Genomic DNA, 14,692 nt, shown 5'->3' with positions numbered 1-14,692 from the left:
CACCAACTTTAGTGGAGCTGAGAGAGAATCTACTTGTCGAGTTACATAAATAAATGAACTAAAAAACTAAATAGATGAAAATGAACAAAGTAGCACTGAGCATTGCCAGGACTAAATGTATTTGGCAGTCAGAAGGTACTTGTTGAAGCGACTGCTTGTCTACAGATGTGATATGAGTTGCACAGGTCACTAAAACCAAATTAGTGGGTGATGAATTAGATATCTTGCTGTCTTAGTCTGACCAGACTGATTACATTATCTCAAAGACGGTAAAGGGCATGGCAATTTCATGGAAATGTGATGCAAATGATCCATCTTCTGTTATGATTGATGTTGTTTGGTCACTTGTTCTGTTATATTTGGAGTACTGCCCAGTCATCTGGTCAAGTGCTGCTGAAAAATATCTTAAAAAAAAAAAAAAAACAACTCCAAACTGTACAGAACAGAGCAGCCATCGCTGTACTCTTGTATAACATTTTACACAGCACAAGATAAAAACAAAACAACAAACAAGACAAGCGCAGACAATGGAATTAACATATAAATAGAAACAGGAGGCAACACGGTAGCTTTGTCCACATGGTCATGTTTTCTTGGTCATGAAAAATTTCAAGGTGAATGGTACATGGTACCTTACAACCATTTCTATAAGGCACTTTAAATAGGGTCTGTGAAACATTCAGTTTCAGATTTGTGGGCAAATTATTCCAGTGTTCTGCTGCTCTGTAGAGAAATGTGCTCTTGCCCATAAGGGTCTTAAATCAAAAGGGTCTAGCTCTTGTGAAGTAGCTATGACTGTCTCTTAGTAGTAAAAACAGATCAATGTTCAAAAAGGAAACAATGAGGCTCAACTAGATGTTATTTTGTTTTTTGTTGTTGCTGTTTTAGGAATCTTTTTGTTTCTTTTTTGGTGCTTTGGGTGTGGGAGTGAAAAGTGTTGTTTTTGTTTCCACTGTAGGCTGCCGCTGTTTGCAGCTGTGTAAAGCTCGTTCACTTGTTTTCTGATCTTTGTTTCTGGCTTGTATTGTGTTTTTTGTTGACACTGTGTGACTTTAATGGTTGCTTTCTTTTCTTTTGTTTTTAAACTGTTCTTGTTTTGTACAGACTCCAGGTAGACGAGTGACTTGTGGAAGCTAATAGGGATCAGATTAAAGAATAAAGAACATCTCAGAACATTTAGCTGAACGCATCTTGGCCTCTGCAACCTTGTCGGACAAGCCACCAGCTATCAGCTATGAATTAAACTGCAAATAAAAATTGAAAGTACTTTCTATTATGCTTCTGTAATATTGTAAACTCACATCATTAAAAGCTGACTCAGCAGAACCAAACATATTGTCTTTTTTATTCCACACATTCTTCCTCCTTCTCAAAACCTACGTTAGCCACATCCAATGTGGAGTTTCTTTTTTCTAACTCCACACCCCCACATTTTTTAATTTTTTCCTCTTCAACTCCAACCACAACTGACTCAAGTGACATCACTTGAGGCAGTTGATCAGATTCCAGGCTGCTCCGTCAGGACACACAAAAGGCTTTATACATCTTTTTAGTGCTCCCACATTCCTGTGAACAGATTTCATGTGTAAAATCTGTTCCCCTTACATTTCCTTATTGTTACTGTATGTAGGATGCTTGATGTGTAAATAAATCTTTCAATAAGTCTTTTCCTGCCTAATCTATCCTCATTTACTGCCAAAGTCTTCTATTGGTGTGTTGAGTGGATAGAGCAAAGCCTATGAGCAAGCTCACGCGTGACACAACCCTTCCCCACCAAGATATGGTTTTTTTTTTGCACCATATACATATGTTGGGCTTTTTGAGCTAATCTACTTCGTAAATATGCTGTCTTAACCATGATTTTAAAAAAGAATTTAAAAAAAATATATAGTTTTTGTCTGCTATTTTGTCCCATGTAGTTTGACTGGCCACCTATCTAGTATGTAACCTGTCTAATGCCTGGCTAGACAGGCTCAAGTCCCCCATGACCACAGGAGTGATGTCCACTGCAGCTCTCGTACAAGTGTATGTGTCAGTGTGTGTGTGAGTGTGTGTGTCTTACCTGATGGCAGCCTCTGAGTCTCCTGTTCTCCCTTCAGTACCGCCACTGCCTCTGCCGTCACTTCCTGCACAATCCGCGCTGACACTTGCTCTGAACACACACACAAACACACACAGTTAATAAACTTTTAGATTATTGTAAAAAAAAAAAGTAGCAGCTTAAGTTGAAAAAAATGGAATTAATTTGGTTTAAATCTACAGACTGGCTGGGAAACAAAAGGTGCAGCAAATCCCCAGCCTCTCCAGCACATCGGGCACTGTGGTTGTTGTACTGAGCAGCTTCCAGGTTTCAGTCTGTGAAATGACTGTGAGGATGTGAAGCGGGGGGGGGGGGGTTGCTGAAGGACAGCATGCAGCCCAGTCAACCTTCATGGAATATATGGATGAAATCTTCCATCCATTTTGTATTACTGTATTTTCGAATCATTTCATGAAACCCTGAGATGAAAGCCAGTGTGAGGGAGCTGAAATTGTTTCCATAACTGCGGGGATGCTAGGGCTGCTGGAGAAGGCTGCGACTGTCACCATGGAAACCCAGCATCCCTAAACAAGTGCAGACTAAGAATTAAGTGTGTACAGTGTACAGTATGAGATAAAAGACATCTAATTTCGTTTTCTTTTCATTTGCAAGGACATGCACTCTTCAATGCTTCTGAGGGTGTAAGATTTAGAAAAATGACACTGACCCTGGACCAGACGCACATGTTACACGGTCAAAAATGAATCCATGGTGGCCTTAATATTTGCAGTGTTAGTTGTTCACTATTGCTTTTGCTTTTTTTTTGAAGATTTGGTTTTCAGCGCTGTGAATAAACAGTCAAGAATTGTCTTTTTTTATTTAGCTAATACCAAACAAACTGTATACGCTGTAATTCACACTAACACCATTCACTCTGGCCTGAATCCAACCGTATCCCTTTTTTAATTGAAGCATACTGGACGAAATGATCACTGTATTGTTTCAAGGTGTTGTTTGGCATGTTTTGCTTTACTTAATAGTGACAGTGGAGAGATAAGCAACAAAGGTTCCCCTGAATCAAACCGTACCCCTGAATTTGTGTGAGATAAAGCAGGCTGGTGAATATTTTCAGCTGCTCGAATGACTGCAGTGGACTGTGAACAGCCAGACTGCAGATGTCTATTACAATTCCCCTACTTGCTCATGTATCTATTCACGGTGGAGGATCTCCCCCCTTTTGGAGGTGACACTGACATCCCATTTCAGCTTGCATATAGTTAACATTCCTAAAATTCAATATCAAATTCAGTCTTTTGCAAGAAAAGTGAGGCAATATGAGATTTTCACTCCTCATGACAAAACTACAGTCAACATTTAGAGAGAAGCTGCCAACGCCGTGTGGTTGTCTGTCACTGCTGGGCTACGAGGGATAATTGAGGACAGTCCTGTAGGACAAGTTTCAAGCTGACAACTACCAAGACCAAACAGGAGGTGGATTTTAAGTAAGTCTGTGACAATGATGTACGAATGTATTTTCATGTAGAACTCTTGATTAGACTGTTACCTGAAGCTGTCTGCTTGTCTATACATATGAACTGGTTGATATATTGTCTGGATGGGGGGGGGGGGGGGGGCTGCACAGTTCTAATCAAACCAGCCTTCATTTGCATAGTAACAGTGGTTATGTGGGTTTGGGTGGCAGTGTGGTGCTTTTACTGCTGCTGTTTCAGGACCTTTTTCTATCCAACATCGCCCACACATCAACACAAACAAGCTGGCAGGCATACACACATGCAATTACACACATACACACTTCTTCCGGGAACACTTAACACAACCCACTCACCAACTCAAAGCAGCCATTTCCCATTTTCAATAGCAAAGCGCAATGAACGTGTACCACCTATTCACCGCTTACAGGCAAAACCCTTTCTTCCAAAACTGGAAAATAGAGCCGCTAAGGTGCCAATGCCAAACGCATTCAATGGCTGTGACATCAAACAGCTACAAGCAGCCCCTAAAGCTTAAACCTGGGGTCATGTAACCCTGCAGATGTGTGTGAATACTTTCATTTTGTTAGTGAGACAATATATTCAAAACAAGCGCTGGAACACTTCACAAAATGTTAGCACTCATCTGCCCTCCATGGGCAGAACACATGGCTTTGGGATCATATTCATGTTCTTTTGTAGTTCCGAGTCCCAAACCTGTTGTGTGTTTGTGCAATGGTGTCCATAATGAGTCTCAAAAATGTCTCAAAGCAAGATGTGAACACATACAGAGGCTCTTCTAAAACTAGCATAGAATAGTGGAAACAAAACTAAAAAATAATGGAACACATCACGACATTGCTGACCAGTTGCAGGTGAGGCTGGTGAACAAATAAAGATTGTGCGACCCAGCCAGAGCACACTGGTCTTATATCAAAACCTTTCCTGTCTTCCTGTATAAGAAAATATAGCATATGTTTATGTAGGCTTGAACCAACCAGTTCCAACCAATAATATCCTGACATTCACTCACTAATCAATTTTCAGAGCTAAGATTCATTAGTTAGCTAGTTAGCAACAGCATGGTACGCTGGAGTGTCTTCACGTGTTCGCAACCCAAACCTTGTTTCATTTCCCCAAAATACCGTGGTTACAGCCCTGCTGGGTAGAACTTGCTATCCTGCTGGTGAACACTGTTGCAATAGCAGTTACTAATGCTCCACCTCCTGCAGCTCAAGGGGTTCGAGGGGTCTGCCTGCTCCGGTAAAAGGGTTGATGAAGGTGAAGGAGGCGAGCAGTCCTCTACAACTGAATAGAGGCTGGCATTCAACTCTAAATCACTGTAATTCTCCATGTTTGTAATGACACACTTCTTAATGTTCCAATCAAATTACCCCCAAATTTCTGTCTGCCTATCCTGTTTCACTCAGAAATAGGCTTAATACATTTGAAAACTGTTTCGAAAGTTTTGCCCTGTCATGACAGGACATTGAGTGTAGACTGATGATCAACAAAAATCAATTTAAATGATTTCAGCATAAGGCTGCAACATAAATTGTGAAAAAAGTGAAGGAACAGTTTCTGAATGCGCTGTATATTCAAAACTGATGAAAGCAGTGTTTAAAAAAACTCAGTATGTGGAGACAGCAAATGAAAAGAAAAAGAGAGCAACTCCTACCTGCCCTGCTCTTATTCTAAAGGGGCTTCATGCATGTGCCTTGGGAGGACGAAAGCAAAATGAAGTCTCTTCCAGACACACACTTAAGGGGACATTTAAATGGATCATCGAGGGCACTAGGTTCAAGACATCATGGACTTTTAGCCTTCCAGCCAAATCCACAGAAATGCACACTCACAAAGCAGCAGCGCTGTAAAAAACGACCTTGTCACATCCACAAAGCGAGCCGACAGTGATGACAACTAGTCTGGTCCGGTTGTCTCAGCGCTGCTCTGATAGAGTGATGTCAAATGACACAGCAGACTGCCTTTCTCTGGCTTTGACGGGAGAATTAACCACATGCACAAACAGCTGCACTGAGATACAGAACAAATCTGCTGATCTACATCCATAATCGAAGGTAACCACATACATACACAGACACACTCTCCCAATGAAGTAAAAGCGTGTATTACCTGTGTGACAAGCAAGCTGAAGCTGAGGATGCTTCCTCTCTGAGCGGAGAGGACGACTGGAAGCCCAGAGTCAAAGCAACACACACAGCCAAACACACACACACACACACACACACACACACACAGACACACACACACAGACACAGAGCAGGACTGAGAGGGCACGGAGAGAGCAGGAGTGCCGATTGGTGTGTTACCAGCCGGCACCCCAAATGTGTAAAGCAAGGGGTTGCCATAGCAACAGACTGGTGGGCCACTGATTTGGGTCCCAGTGTAATTCAGATGCCAGCAGCACGCCGTCGTTGTTTCAGCCTCTGTGTCTGCAGCCTTCAGCATAAAGGACACGATGGCTGCGACTCGGCTGAACGTTTAAACCGACTCTGTCTAGAAGCCCAGAAAACGTCAAAGTATTTTATTATTTAATTGTACACAGCAGGTGTGTCTTTTTCCTTTTTCCTGATTTAATCTAGCAAACTTTTTACAGAAGGGTGTGACGATCCCACTCCCAAGATTTCTCCTGTTCCCTCTATGTGCTTTGCTGAACTGTTCATTTATTTTAGATCCTGGGCATTTTGGATGGTTAACCACACCTGCCATCAGCTGGTCAGCCCAGCGGAGTGCATGATATGTAAATTTGGGTGTGGTTTCATTTTTCAAACACTCTGAACTGATGACCAACATAGCACTGAAAGTTTTTGGGGCATGCAGTAAATATGCAGGCACTAGCTTCTTTCATTGATGCTGTTTTCTGACAGCCACCGATGTGATGAGCATGCAATTACTTTTCTTCAACTACTGAGGCAAAATCAAATTTCTTCCCAAAAAAATGTAGCACATTTAAACACAATCATATTAAACCATGAATTGAGTGCAAAATAATATATCTTACTATTGATTTTTAATCAGTGAATATACAACAAAGATCTTGTTTCATTTATTATTTCTGCAGGAGGAACTGAGCTCTGATACAACAATCTCTATTCTCTATACAATCTCTCGATCTCTATCTCAGTAACAGCTTCCTGAATCCCCCCAGAGCATTTTGTAGAATAAATCTATTAACAAACTGTGAGGAAAAAAACAAAGAAGACAGATATTTTCATGATTCTACAAAGAACATGTGATCATAATGGAGCACGTTCATATAATATTCCCGTTCATCAGTGTATGATGAGCCTAGACCTGACAGCCAGCGTCTCTAATTAAGAAGCTGTAACTGATCATATAATTGATGTCTGTGGGTGTCAGAGGTGACCAATCTGACAAACCATATTACCCTTAATATTGACCTATGTTTGTATTTTATTTGTTTTATGTTTGCAATATTACCTAACGGAGTTGCATTATGGGTAATGCAGTGTGTGGAATTAAAAAACGGTGATATTTCAGGTTCTGCTGCATCAAATTTAGTTCTTAAAATCTCTATCATGAGTATGACAATGCTATAGAAGTACAATGCCGGATCACTGGAGTACTCTTTTAATACATAAAAATACATTAACATGTTATAGTTGCATTTTGTGCTGAAGTTCTAAAATGTTTTGCAAAAAAAAAAAAAAAAAAAGATTAATTCTGTGTATCTCAGAGATTCAGACACCCTCAAATTTTGGATGGGTCCCTTTTTGCTTATGTCGATGCTTCATACCACAGCTTCATTTGGTCAAACATCCTCCCTGCTGCAGCCAAACATACTCATTTAGGCTGATGAGATGGAGGGACAGAAATCTTGTCCAGGATTCTTGACACTAGGACGAGTTTCTTCTGTCAGCTCTATGTAATATTTCTAATATAACACAAGGGCTTCTGCGATTTATGCAAGCCTACCACTCTCTAGAATAAGCTCAACAATGTTTCTATTCTTTCTATTTCCATTAACTCACTCTGTTTCTTTCTGTCTCCCTCTCTCCATGTCTTTCTCTTGACCACTTCCAGCACGGCTGACTGGCTTTTTCAACTTTCGTCTCAAAGGAAAGTCAAGAGGGCAATTTCGTGCTTCAATGGGATCTTGTTGTGTCTGAAGAGCTTTTCACAGGGAGAGAAGGCTCACCGAGTGCCAGCATCAGCCCTTCTGTCACCCATTCTGCCCCACTTACCCCCGCCCTGCCCTGCTCTGGAGCAAAGCTAATGTATGCTGACAAGGTGCTCGGCAGACAAACACAGCTTTGGTTACACAGCTGCTGAGAGGATGTCATTTTCATGCAGATGATTAGAAAACATGTGCTGAAACGCTGATCATTATCATTATTACAGATTACTGTCTAGAAAAGCTGGAGGAGAGGAGAGAGTTTCTCTTCATGTGTGAGGCAACTTTCATATGGAAGTCATTCATTTTATCCATTTCATACAGCAGTGCACCATTATTAGCTACTGTTTTCGAATTACGTTAGCTTCCACTTGCTTCTAGTAGTGACAGATATATTTATTAGTAAGCTGATTTTCAAGACATCCTCTCACTTGATCTCAGGATTCATTGACACAGGCTGGTAACATTTTTTCAGAGTCTAAGGACAAGCTCTTGAGACAAAAGTTGCATTGAAAGGATTTATATCGTATCTAAGTCTGTTCAGCTTGCTAATGAAGACCAGGAGATAGAGATGAATGCACAGGTTTAAATGCTGGGCTATAACTCAGATTGCAGTACTGTTTTCTTGTTGATGTCACTTTGAAGCTGGAGGGAGGCTGTTTACAGCTCTCATGTGTTTGATACATGCTAATAATGACCCAGAGGAACACACGAGGCATTGGCAGTTGCTAATTATGTTGGCCCACTGGCTACACTGGTAGCCTTTTTATGAGAGAGCAATAGATTGAGGCAATGTGACAAGAGCTAAATAAATGGACTAAATGGGTTGGAAAAGTAGCATCAAATATGAAATTAAAAAAATACTTTCGTTAACACATAAGATCAAATGATGCTGACAAAATGCAACTTGAATTTTGGAGTCATGTTGGCATTTGAAGGGTCGAGCAATGGATGTCAAACTGCATTTCTTGGACCGAAAGTCACATTTTTTTAAAAAACTGACCCGTTAGTTCTACATGCACAACATAGGATAATAGTATTTATTATATAAAACATGAAAAAAAACAACAAATGCAGAAAATCTTAATACTATTAAGGATAAAAGGCATCAGATGAGTAGTTGTAATGTGTTTTGTCTCTGTTCTGTGTCACAACACTCAGAAGAAACAACTGTTGACATTTTCAGGAGTGTTTTTCTACCCACACATTATGTTTGCTGAAAAACAAACAAAAAAGAAAAAAATTGTGGTCACAGCAGGCCAGCACAAAAAAAAAATGCACAAAAGAGTAGAAAGGTAAATGTAATAAAAGCACTGGTCAAGGACTTTTTTCAACATCCAACAAATATGTAACCAGTTGTGCTGCTTCTTTTTCACCAGTGGAGAAAGTCCCCAGATTCCCTTAAAAAATGGCACAATTTTTTGAGTTGCTGCATTTGGTGACACTTAATAAACTTTGTGAAAAGCTGCTTATGACAAATTCTTCAGTATTTTGGCCTTCTTGTAAATTCGGCATGTTATATCTTATTAAATTATTTCTTCCTTTGTATAAAAAACATCTGTCTGTGCCAGCGTGTTGGCTTCTACTGTTGGGCCATCAGGTAAAAACAACATCACATTTGGTCTTTGCAAACGTAAAGATGAAGACGTGTATTTGCATGCAGAGCGCGGCGGTTGACATCGGATCAGAAGTGCTCACTTGAGACGCATCGTAGTGTCAGGTGTGAGCTCAGATCAGATCACCCAGGACGCATGCTAACACCAGGTATAATCAGGTTCATTGTCATCATGAGTGTCACAGTTTGCTGACATGTAAGTGGCTGATATTTAGTGTCCAAAATCTGAAACGGAAAAAAAATCTAATCTAATCTCAAAAATCATTCCATGAAAATTGTATTTTTCATATAACAAATCTCTGAATAGCTTTGGTTCCACAGTTACTAATGCAAATCCACTTGATGTGAGCGTCTCTAATCAAGTGGCATTGTGTGACATATAATGCAGTGATCTGACTCCTTCTGTCTTTTCCAACATATAAACACCTCAGATAAAGTGAAATGTTCATGGAAGCAGCTGTAATCACCTCGCAATCATCTGCACATTGTGCGAAAATTTGATCAAGACTGAATGATAATAGATAATTAAAGATGGGCATTTAGGCCATGAACATGGTCAAATTGCAACAGACAACTTCCCAAAAAATACTGTTATCAGCCTTTAAGACTGGTGTCAGTTAAGCCCTAATAATGGGAGATAGGAGGTTAATTGAGCTCATAGCATGCTGAACGGCCTCGTCTGTGGCAAGCTACAGGCGAAAAGAACAAAAGCCCAGGCAAAGTAAATTGTAGGGGAGCCGTTCCCATGGTTACAGCATTGGTACATTATTGTTCTTGTCTCCAGGGCGTGAGTGAGGGTGGGGTCGGGTCGAGGGGGTTGAGGGGTAGAGAGACAGATTTTATGTGTTAATTATAGCACCGTTAATAACAGTATGTGATTCTAGTGAGGACTCGGAGTGCTGCAAGCCCACGCAGAAGAAGACAGGACACACATGCACGTAATAACACACAAACACTGTCAAAAGTCGTACACACTACTGCAACACACGCACAAGCATGCATACGCAAACACACACACACAAGCCCAAATCACAGACCTCACTTTCTCTTCACTTCTACATTTCCATGTTTTAAAACTCACAGCAGACCTCATCGATGTGTTTCTCTGGATTGGGACCGTACACTGGCTCCCAGATGTCTTTTGGATTTGCATGTTTTGCTGTGCATTTACATGTCTGCACTTGGTGAAAGTGGGTTGGAGACACATCACATTTGCACTTTGCTGATGCAGTGAAATGCACCAGTGAGCACCTCCAGCAATGAAGCCTTACAGCAAGGTTTACTCTTATGTATCATGGGCCAGATTATAGTGCATGTATGATATACATGTTTCATTTGATTTGTTAAAAAAAAAAAAAAAACTTAATAAAATAACATTTCAAGGTAAATACTAGAAATGAAACTCAAGTGGAAAAGAATTTAATGTTACTTAATTTGTTTTTGAACTAATTCAGAGGGGATCTATGGATGCCCATTTCTGCCAGCAAAAGAAAAAAAAAGACGATAGATTCAGAATAGTGAAATTAAAAACTAAACGTGATAATATTAAATAATTGTTATAATTTTTTCTAGGGGTGCCCTGCTGGTCCGGTGTTTTAAGGCAGCACCGATAAAGCACAGCGTCCTTGGTTTGAGTCCCGCTGAGATCCTTTGTTGTATGTTGTTCCCTGTGTTCCTCTCTACTGTGAAACTCATTAATACAAGCAAAAAATATCAGTACTTTTAAAGTCTTAATTATGGTGAGCTTCTGATGTCAAGTAAAACAGAAAACTCAGAATCCATAAACATGTCTTACCTGCGGTTACAGCATGAGCCCCAGTCAGCTCCCCATTGAAGCCGTTCTCCCTGGCAGAGTAGGAGCCCGTGGCCATGTGGGCGGCCCCAGGCTGGCAGGTCCTGTAGGCAGAGGAAGAGTAACCATTGGCCCCGTGGGTTCCAGTGGACTCCTGCCCCCCTGAAGGGTCCCACTGGGGGGCACCGTCTTCTGGCTGTCGACTGTCTGCCATGCTGGTGCTAGCTAGCAGCAGGGGAGGGTGGGCAAGGGATGGGGTCTGTCTTTCTGTTTGGGAGACATGAAGGGATGGAGGAGAGAAGGCGAAGCACGGTCAAAACTCAGTGCCATTAACTGCAATGTTAGCAGTGCTTCCTGAAGGAGAATGAACAGTGTGCAGACCAGAGGACACGCTGCATCAGTCACATTCACAAATCTCTTTTTGTCACTCATAATCCCTGCTGCAGCTCCACTGAGCTTCACTGTCAACAATTCTGAAAGTGTATCTGTGCTTGTGTGAGCGTGTGTGGAGGTGGTTGTGTGATATACTGTCCTTGGATGTTAGCGGGCAGGTGACAGCCACTGGATTAAACCCTATTGATTTGTGTGTGTGTGTGTGTGTGTGTGTGTGTGTGTGTAATGACTCATACAGCCAGCGGCCCAGGTGGAAATCACAGCTGGCTGAAAATGAACAGAGCGGACCTTGGATTTGTGTGACGCACACAAGGTTGTGGGGACGTAAGGTGGGCTCTGATCAATCCAACCCAAAGACCCAGCCCAACACTAGACACATTTAAAGTAGCAGTACTGTCGAATTTTATCTGATAATCCAACAGCAAATTTTCCGAAAACAAAAATGTCGCACAAGAAAGATATGGAACGGGGAGGAAGGGGATTCTGGTCTGTACAACAGGTCAGTCTAGTGTTGACGAGAAACTTACATGTATATGGAATCCCATGCTGAGTGCAGACGATTGATCAGAACCGCATGGGGAGGAGATCAAGCAGAAGCAAAGGGGGGAAAATATTGATCAACACACATAATCGCCTGAGGCAGGGACGGGCAGTAAGATTCAATGATCCCTTAGACGATACTGGGCAAGAGGTGGGGGAAGCAGATGAACAGGTCTGATTTAGCGTAAGATCAATGCACAAGATTGTGTATGTGAAACCCTTCTGTGGATATCTGGGTGAGTTTGTTTGTTGACCATTTTTGATAACGTTTTATTTTTTATTCACTAAATACTGTTCCACTTTCTTCTTAGATACTAGCACTGATATCAGCACATAGTGTTCATTGGAAGCGGTGTCAGTCTCATCATAGCAGCACCAGTATTGGCCTTCAAACACTCAAATTAATGTTGCTTTGTTGAGAGAGGAAAAAGAAAATTGCGAGCCTGCAAGCAAACGCAAAGACAGAAAACGCTTGACAAAGGAATGGTTTTCGCAGGCGGTTTGTGGCCGGTGGTACTTCAAGCCTTTGCTGAGCAGACTGTGTAGTTGTGCATAAGGGGATGTGTGAAAGAGCAATTTGTCATTTAGCTCTGCAGTCCACAGAGACTCGGAGAGTGAAGGGAAGTCTGCTGGAGAAAACAGGAGTCAATAACTGCAGCCTGGGACCAACGTATTGCTACAGTGAGCACTAGTCACTGCATCCACAAGACATTCAACACTACTGCTCGCTGTCTGCACACAGAGAAGAAAGGAATACAATAACACAGAATAATGATTTCCAGAAAATATGCTAACATATTAACACAAATAGTGCCAGGAAAATAGTGTAAGGCTGATCTTTAGCACAGTAAATAAGATTATGCCTTTCATTAAACCGAGTTAGCCATACATTCAGTGTGTTTACATGCATGCTAGTACCCTGGTGATGATCTGGATTTTGGAGAAACCTGCTTATATGTTGTGCATGTAAAATTCATATCCTGATTTCCGAAACCTAGATAAGACCTTATTCTGCTTTTGAGAAACTTGGATATGATGAACACAGTGACAATCCTACAATGCTGGTGTTAGCACTACACACAAAGTGCAGCAGAGGCTGTTGACAATGTCATTAGGTTTGGGACATAAACCAACACACTGGACAAACTGACATCTTCACCTTATGTTGGCACTAAAGGAAGAGAAAGGGGACTACTGGTGACTACAATTCATCCTCTGGGCACCATGAATATCCATCCAATAGCTGTTGAGATATTTCAGTCAGGACCAAAGTATTTGACTACCAACTGACCAACACAACGACCAACCGACATGTCAATCATTGAAGCCATCCCGCCTGTGTGGCTGAAAATAGACAATAGCAAAACACCCACAATTATATGACTGACTTTGTTTTGTTTAATAAAAATCCAACAATGTTCAATTTCATGTAATTGATAGTGTTAAATAACAAGTTTAAAACCCATTGAAAAACACATTTGGAAGATTTTGGGCAGCGTCAGTGCAGCTGAACTGCCAGGTCTGTGGGGTTACATCACACAAAAGCTCGAGAACCACTGCAATAGAATACCATGAAGATAGAGCATAGAGGAGCAGAATAGCATTAAACAGACAGAAAGAAGAGAATAGAACTGAGTAGAATATGTGACGGCTGTAAGCCCTTGCAGTCTAAATGGATCAGAGTCAGGAGTCAATGGAGCTTTGCATGACTCAGCTCTGAGGGGAGCATCAGTATGAATGAAGCCTCTGCAGAGACTCCACAGCACACAAAACTGCACAGTCTCCTCATTAAATCCCCACCCTGTGTCGAAAAACCACAGCAGTATATTTTGCATCGCCCCTAACTGTCAATATCCATTCTGCTGCCTGTTCCACCACTGTGTCCCTGCTCAAGCGTCCATAGAACAGCACTCTCAATATTAAAAGAGTCATAAAATACACAGACGAGACTGCTGCTGTCTGTCTGACGACGAAGGTCACTTTGGGCTCTGTGGCTGATTTCCAGAGCCAACAAGGTCATCCTGACTGGTGGTCGGGCTCAGGAAGTCAGTGTTGGGTCATGAGGAAGGAAGGGGGTGTGACCTGGCTTCCTGGGCGCCTGCTGAGCTGCCGATGATGGTGCTTAATGTATGGTCTGTATGTTTGTGAGCAAGGGTGTGCTGCATTCGTGAACAAAACAGCACCACCTGCTGGGCGAACGCCTGATAGAAGACAACTGGGGCCATTACCAAGCATTTTGAAAACTCAGCATGCTGGGTTTAGAGATTAGAGAGGCATTAGGCAACATTATCATGTGAAACTACGCTTCGCTCATCAGCTTGAAACGCGAAACGGGGGCTGCAATGCAGTACAGCGTCTCATCCTTACTAATTAACATGCCAGGCATTTTGCTGTGTATTCAAAAAACCAAATACTGGTTTAGAGTATGATGTAAAACTGTTGCAGACTTAATGAGGACAGGAGTGCAGTGGGTTTATAAAGTCGAGCAGAGGAGAAAGAAACTATAAAAAGGGGTCTTTTGAAGTTCAAGAGAGGAATGGTGACATGTGAAGAGCAGAAAATTGTAGCTCACGGGATACCACACAATATGGTACATTGTCCAGATAATATACTGTCCTCAAGGCATTGTGTCCAGTGAAGAGTGAGACTGTATGAGATTGTGATATGATAGAGTTAGACGTTGGGT

At 41.6% G+C, this 14,692-nt stretch overlaps 1 protein-coding gene across 12 annotated transcripts in view; it reads right to left on the bottom strand.

The window, feature by feature from the left end:
* The window catches only part of map2 (microtubule-associated protein 2), an 88,526-nt gene that overhangs the window by 29,453 nt on the left and 44,381 nt on the right, over positions 1-14,692 (bottom strand). For 10 of the 12 annotated variants that reach the window (XM_076746455.1, XM_076746459.1, XM_076746460.1 and 7 more), the window contains 2 exons: positions 11,077-11,340; positions 2,063-2,152 (listed from right to left, as the gene is read on the bottom strand). In XM_076746455.1, coding sequence (XP_076602570.1) covers positions 2,063-2,152; positions 11,077-11,287 — 301 coding nt within the window. In that variant the 5' untranslated portion in view covers positions 11,288-11,340. Of the gene's footprint in view, positions 1-2,062; positions 2,153-5,643; positions 5,799-11,076; positions 11,341-14,692 lie in introns of those variants that run through there. The other 2 variants (XM_076746466.1, XM_076746469.1) reach the window with 2 other exon arrangements.

Source organism: Chaetodon auriga, chromosome 13 (genome assembly GCF_051107435.1).
Source record: "Chaetodon auriga isolate fChaAug3 chromosome 13, fChaAug3.hap1, whole genome shotgun sequence".
Lineage (NCBI taxonomy): Eukaryota > Metazoa > Chordata > Actinopteri > Chaetodontiformes > Chaetodontidae > Chaetodon > Chaetodon auriga.
This window is presented reverse-complemented; position numbering and strand designations above follow the sequence as displayed.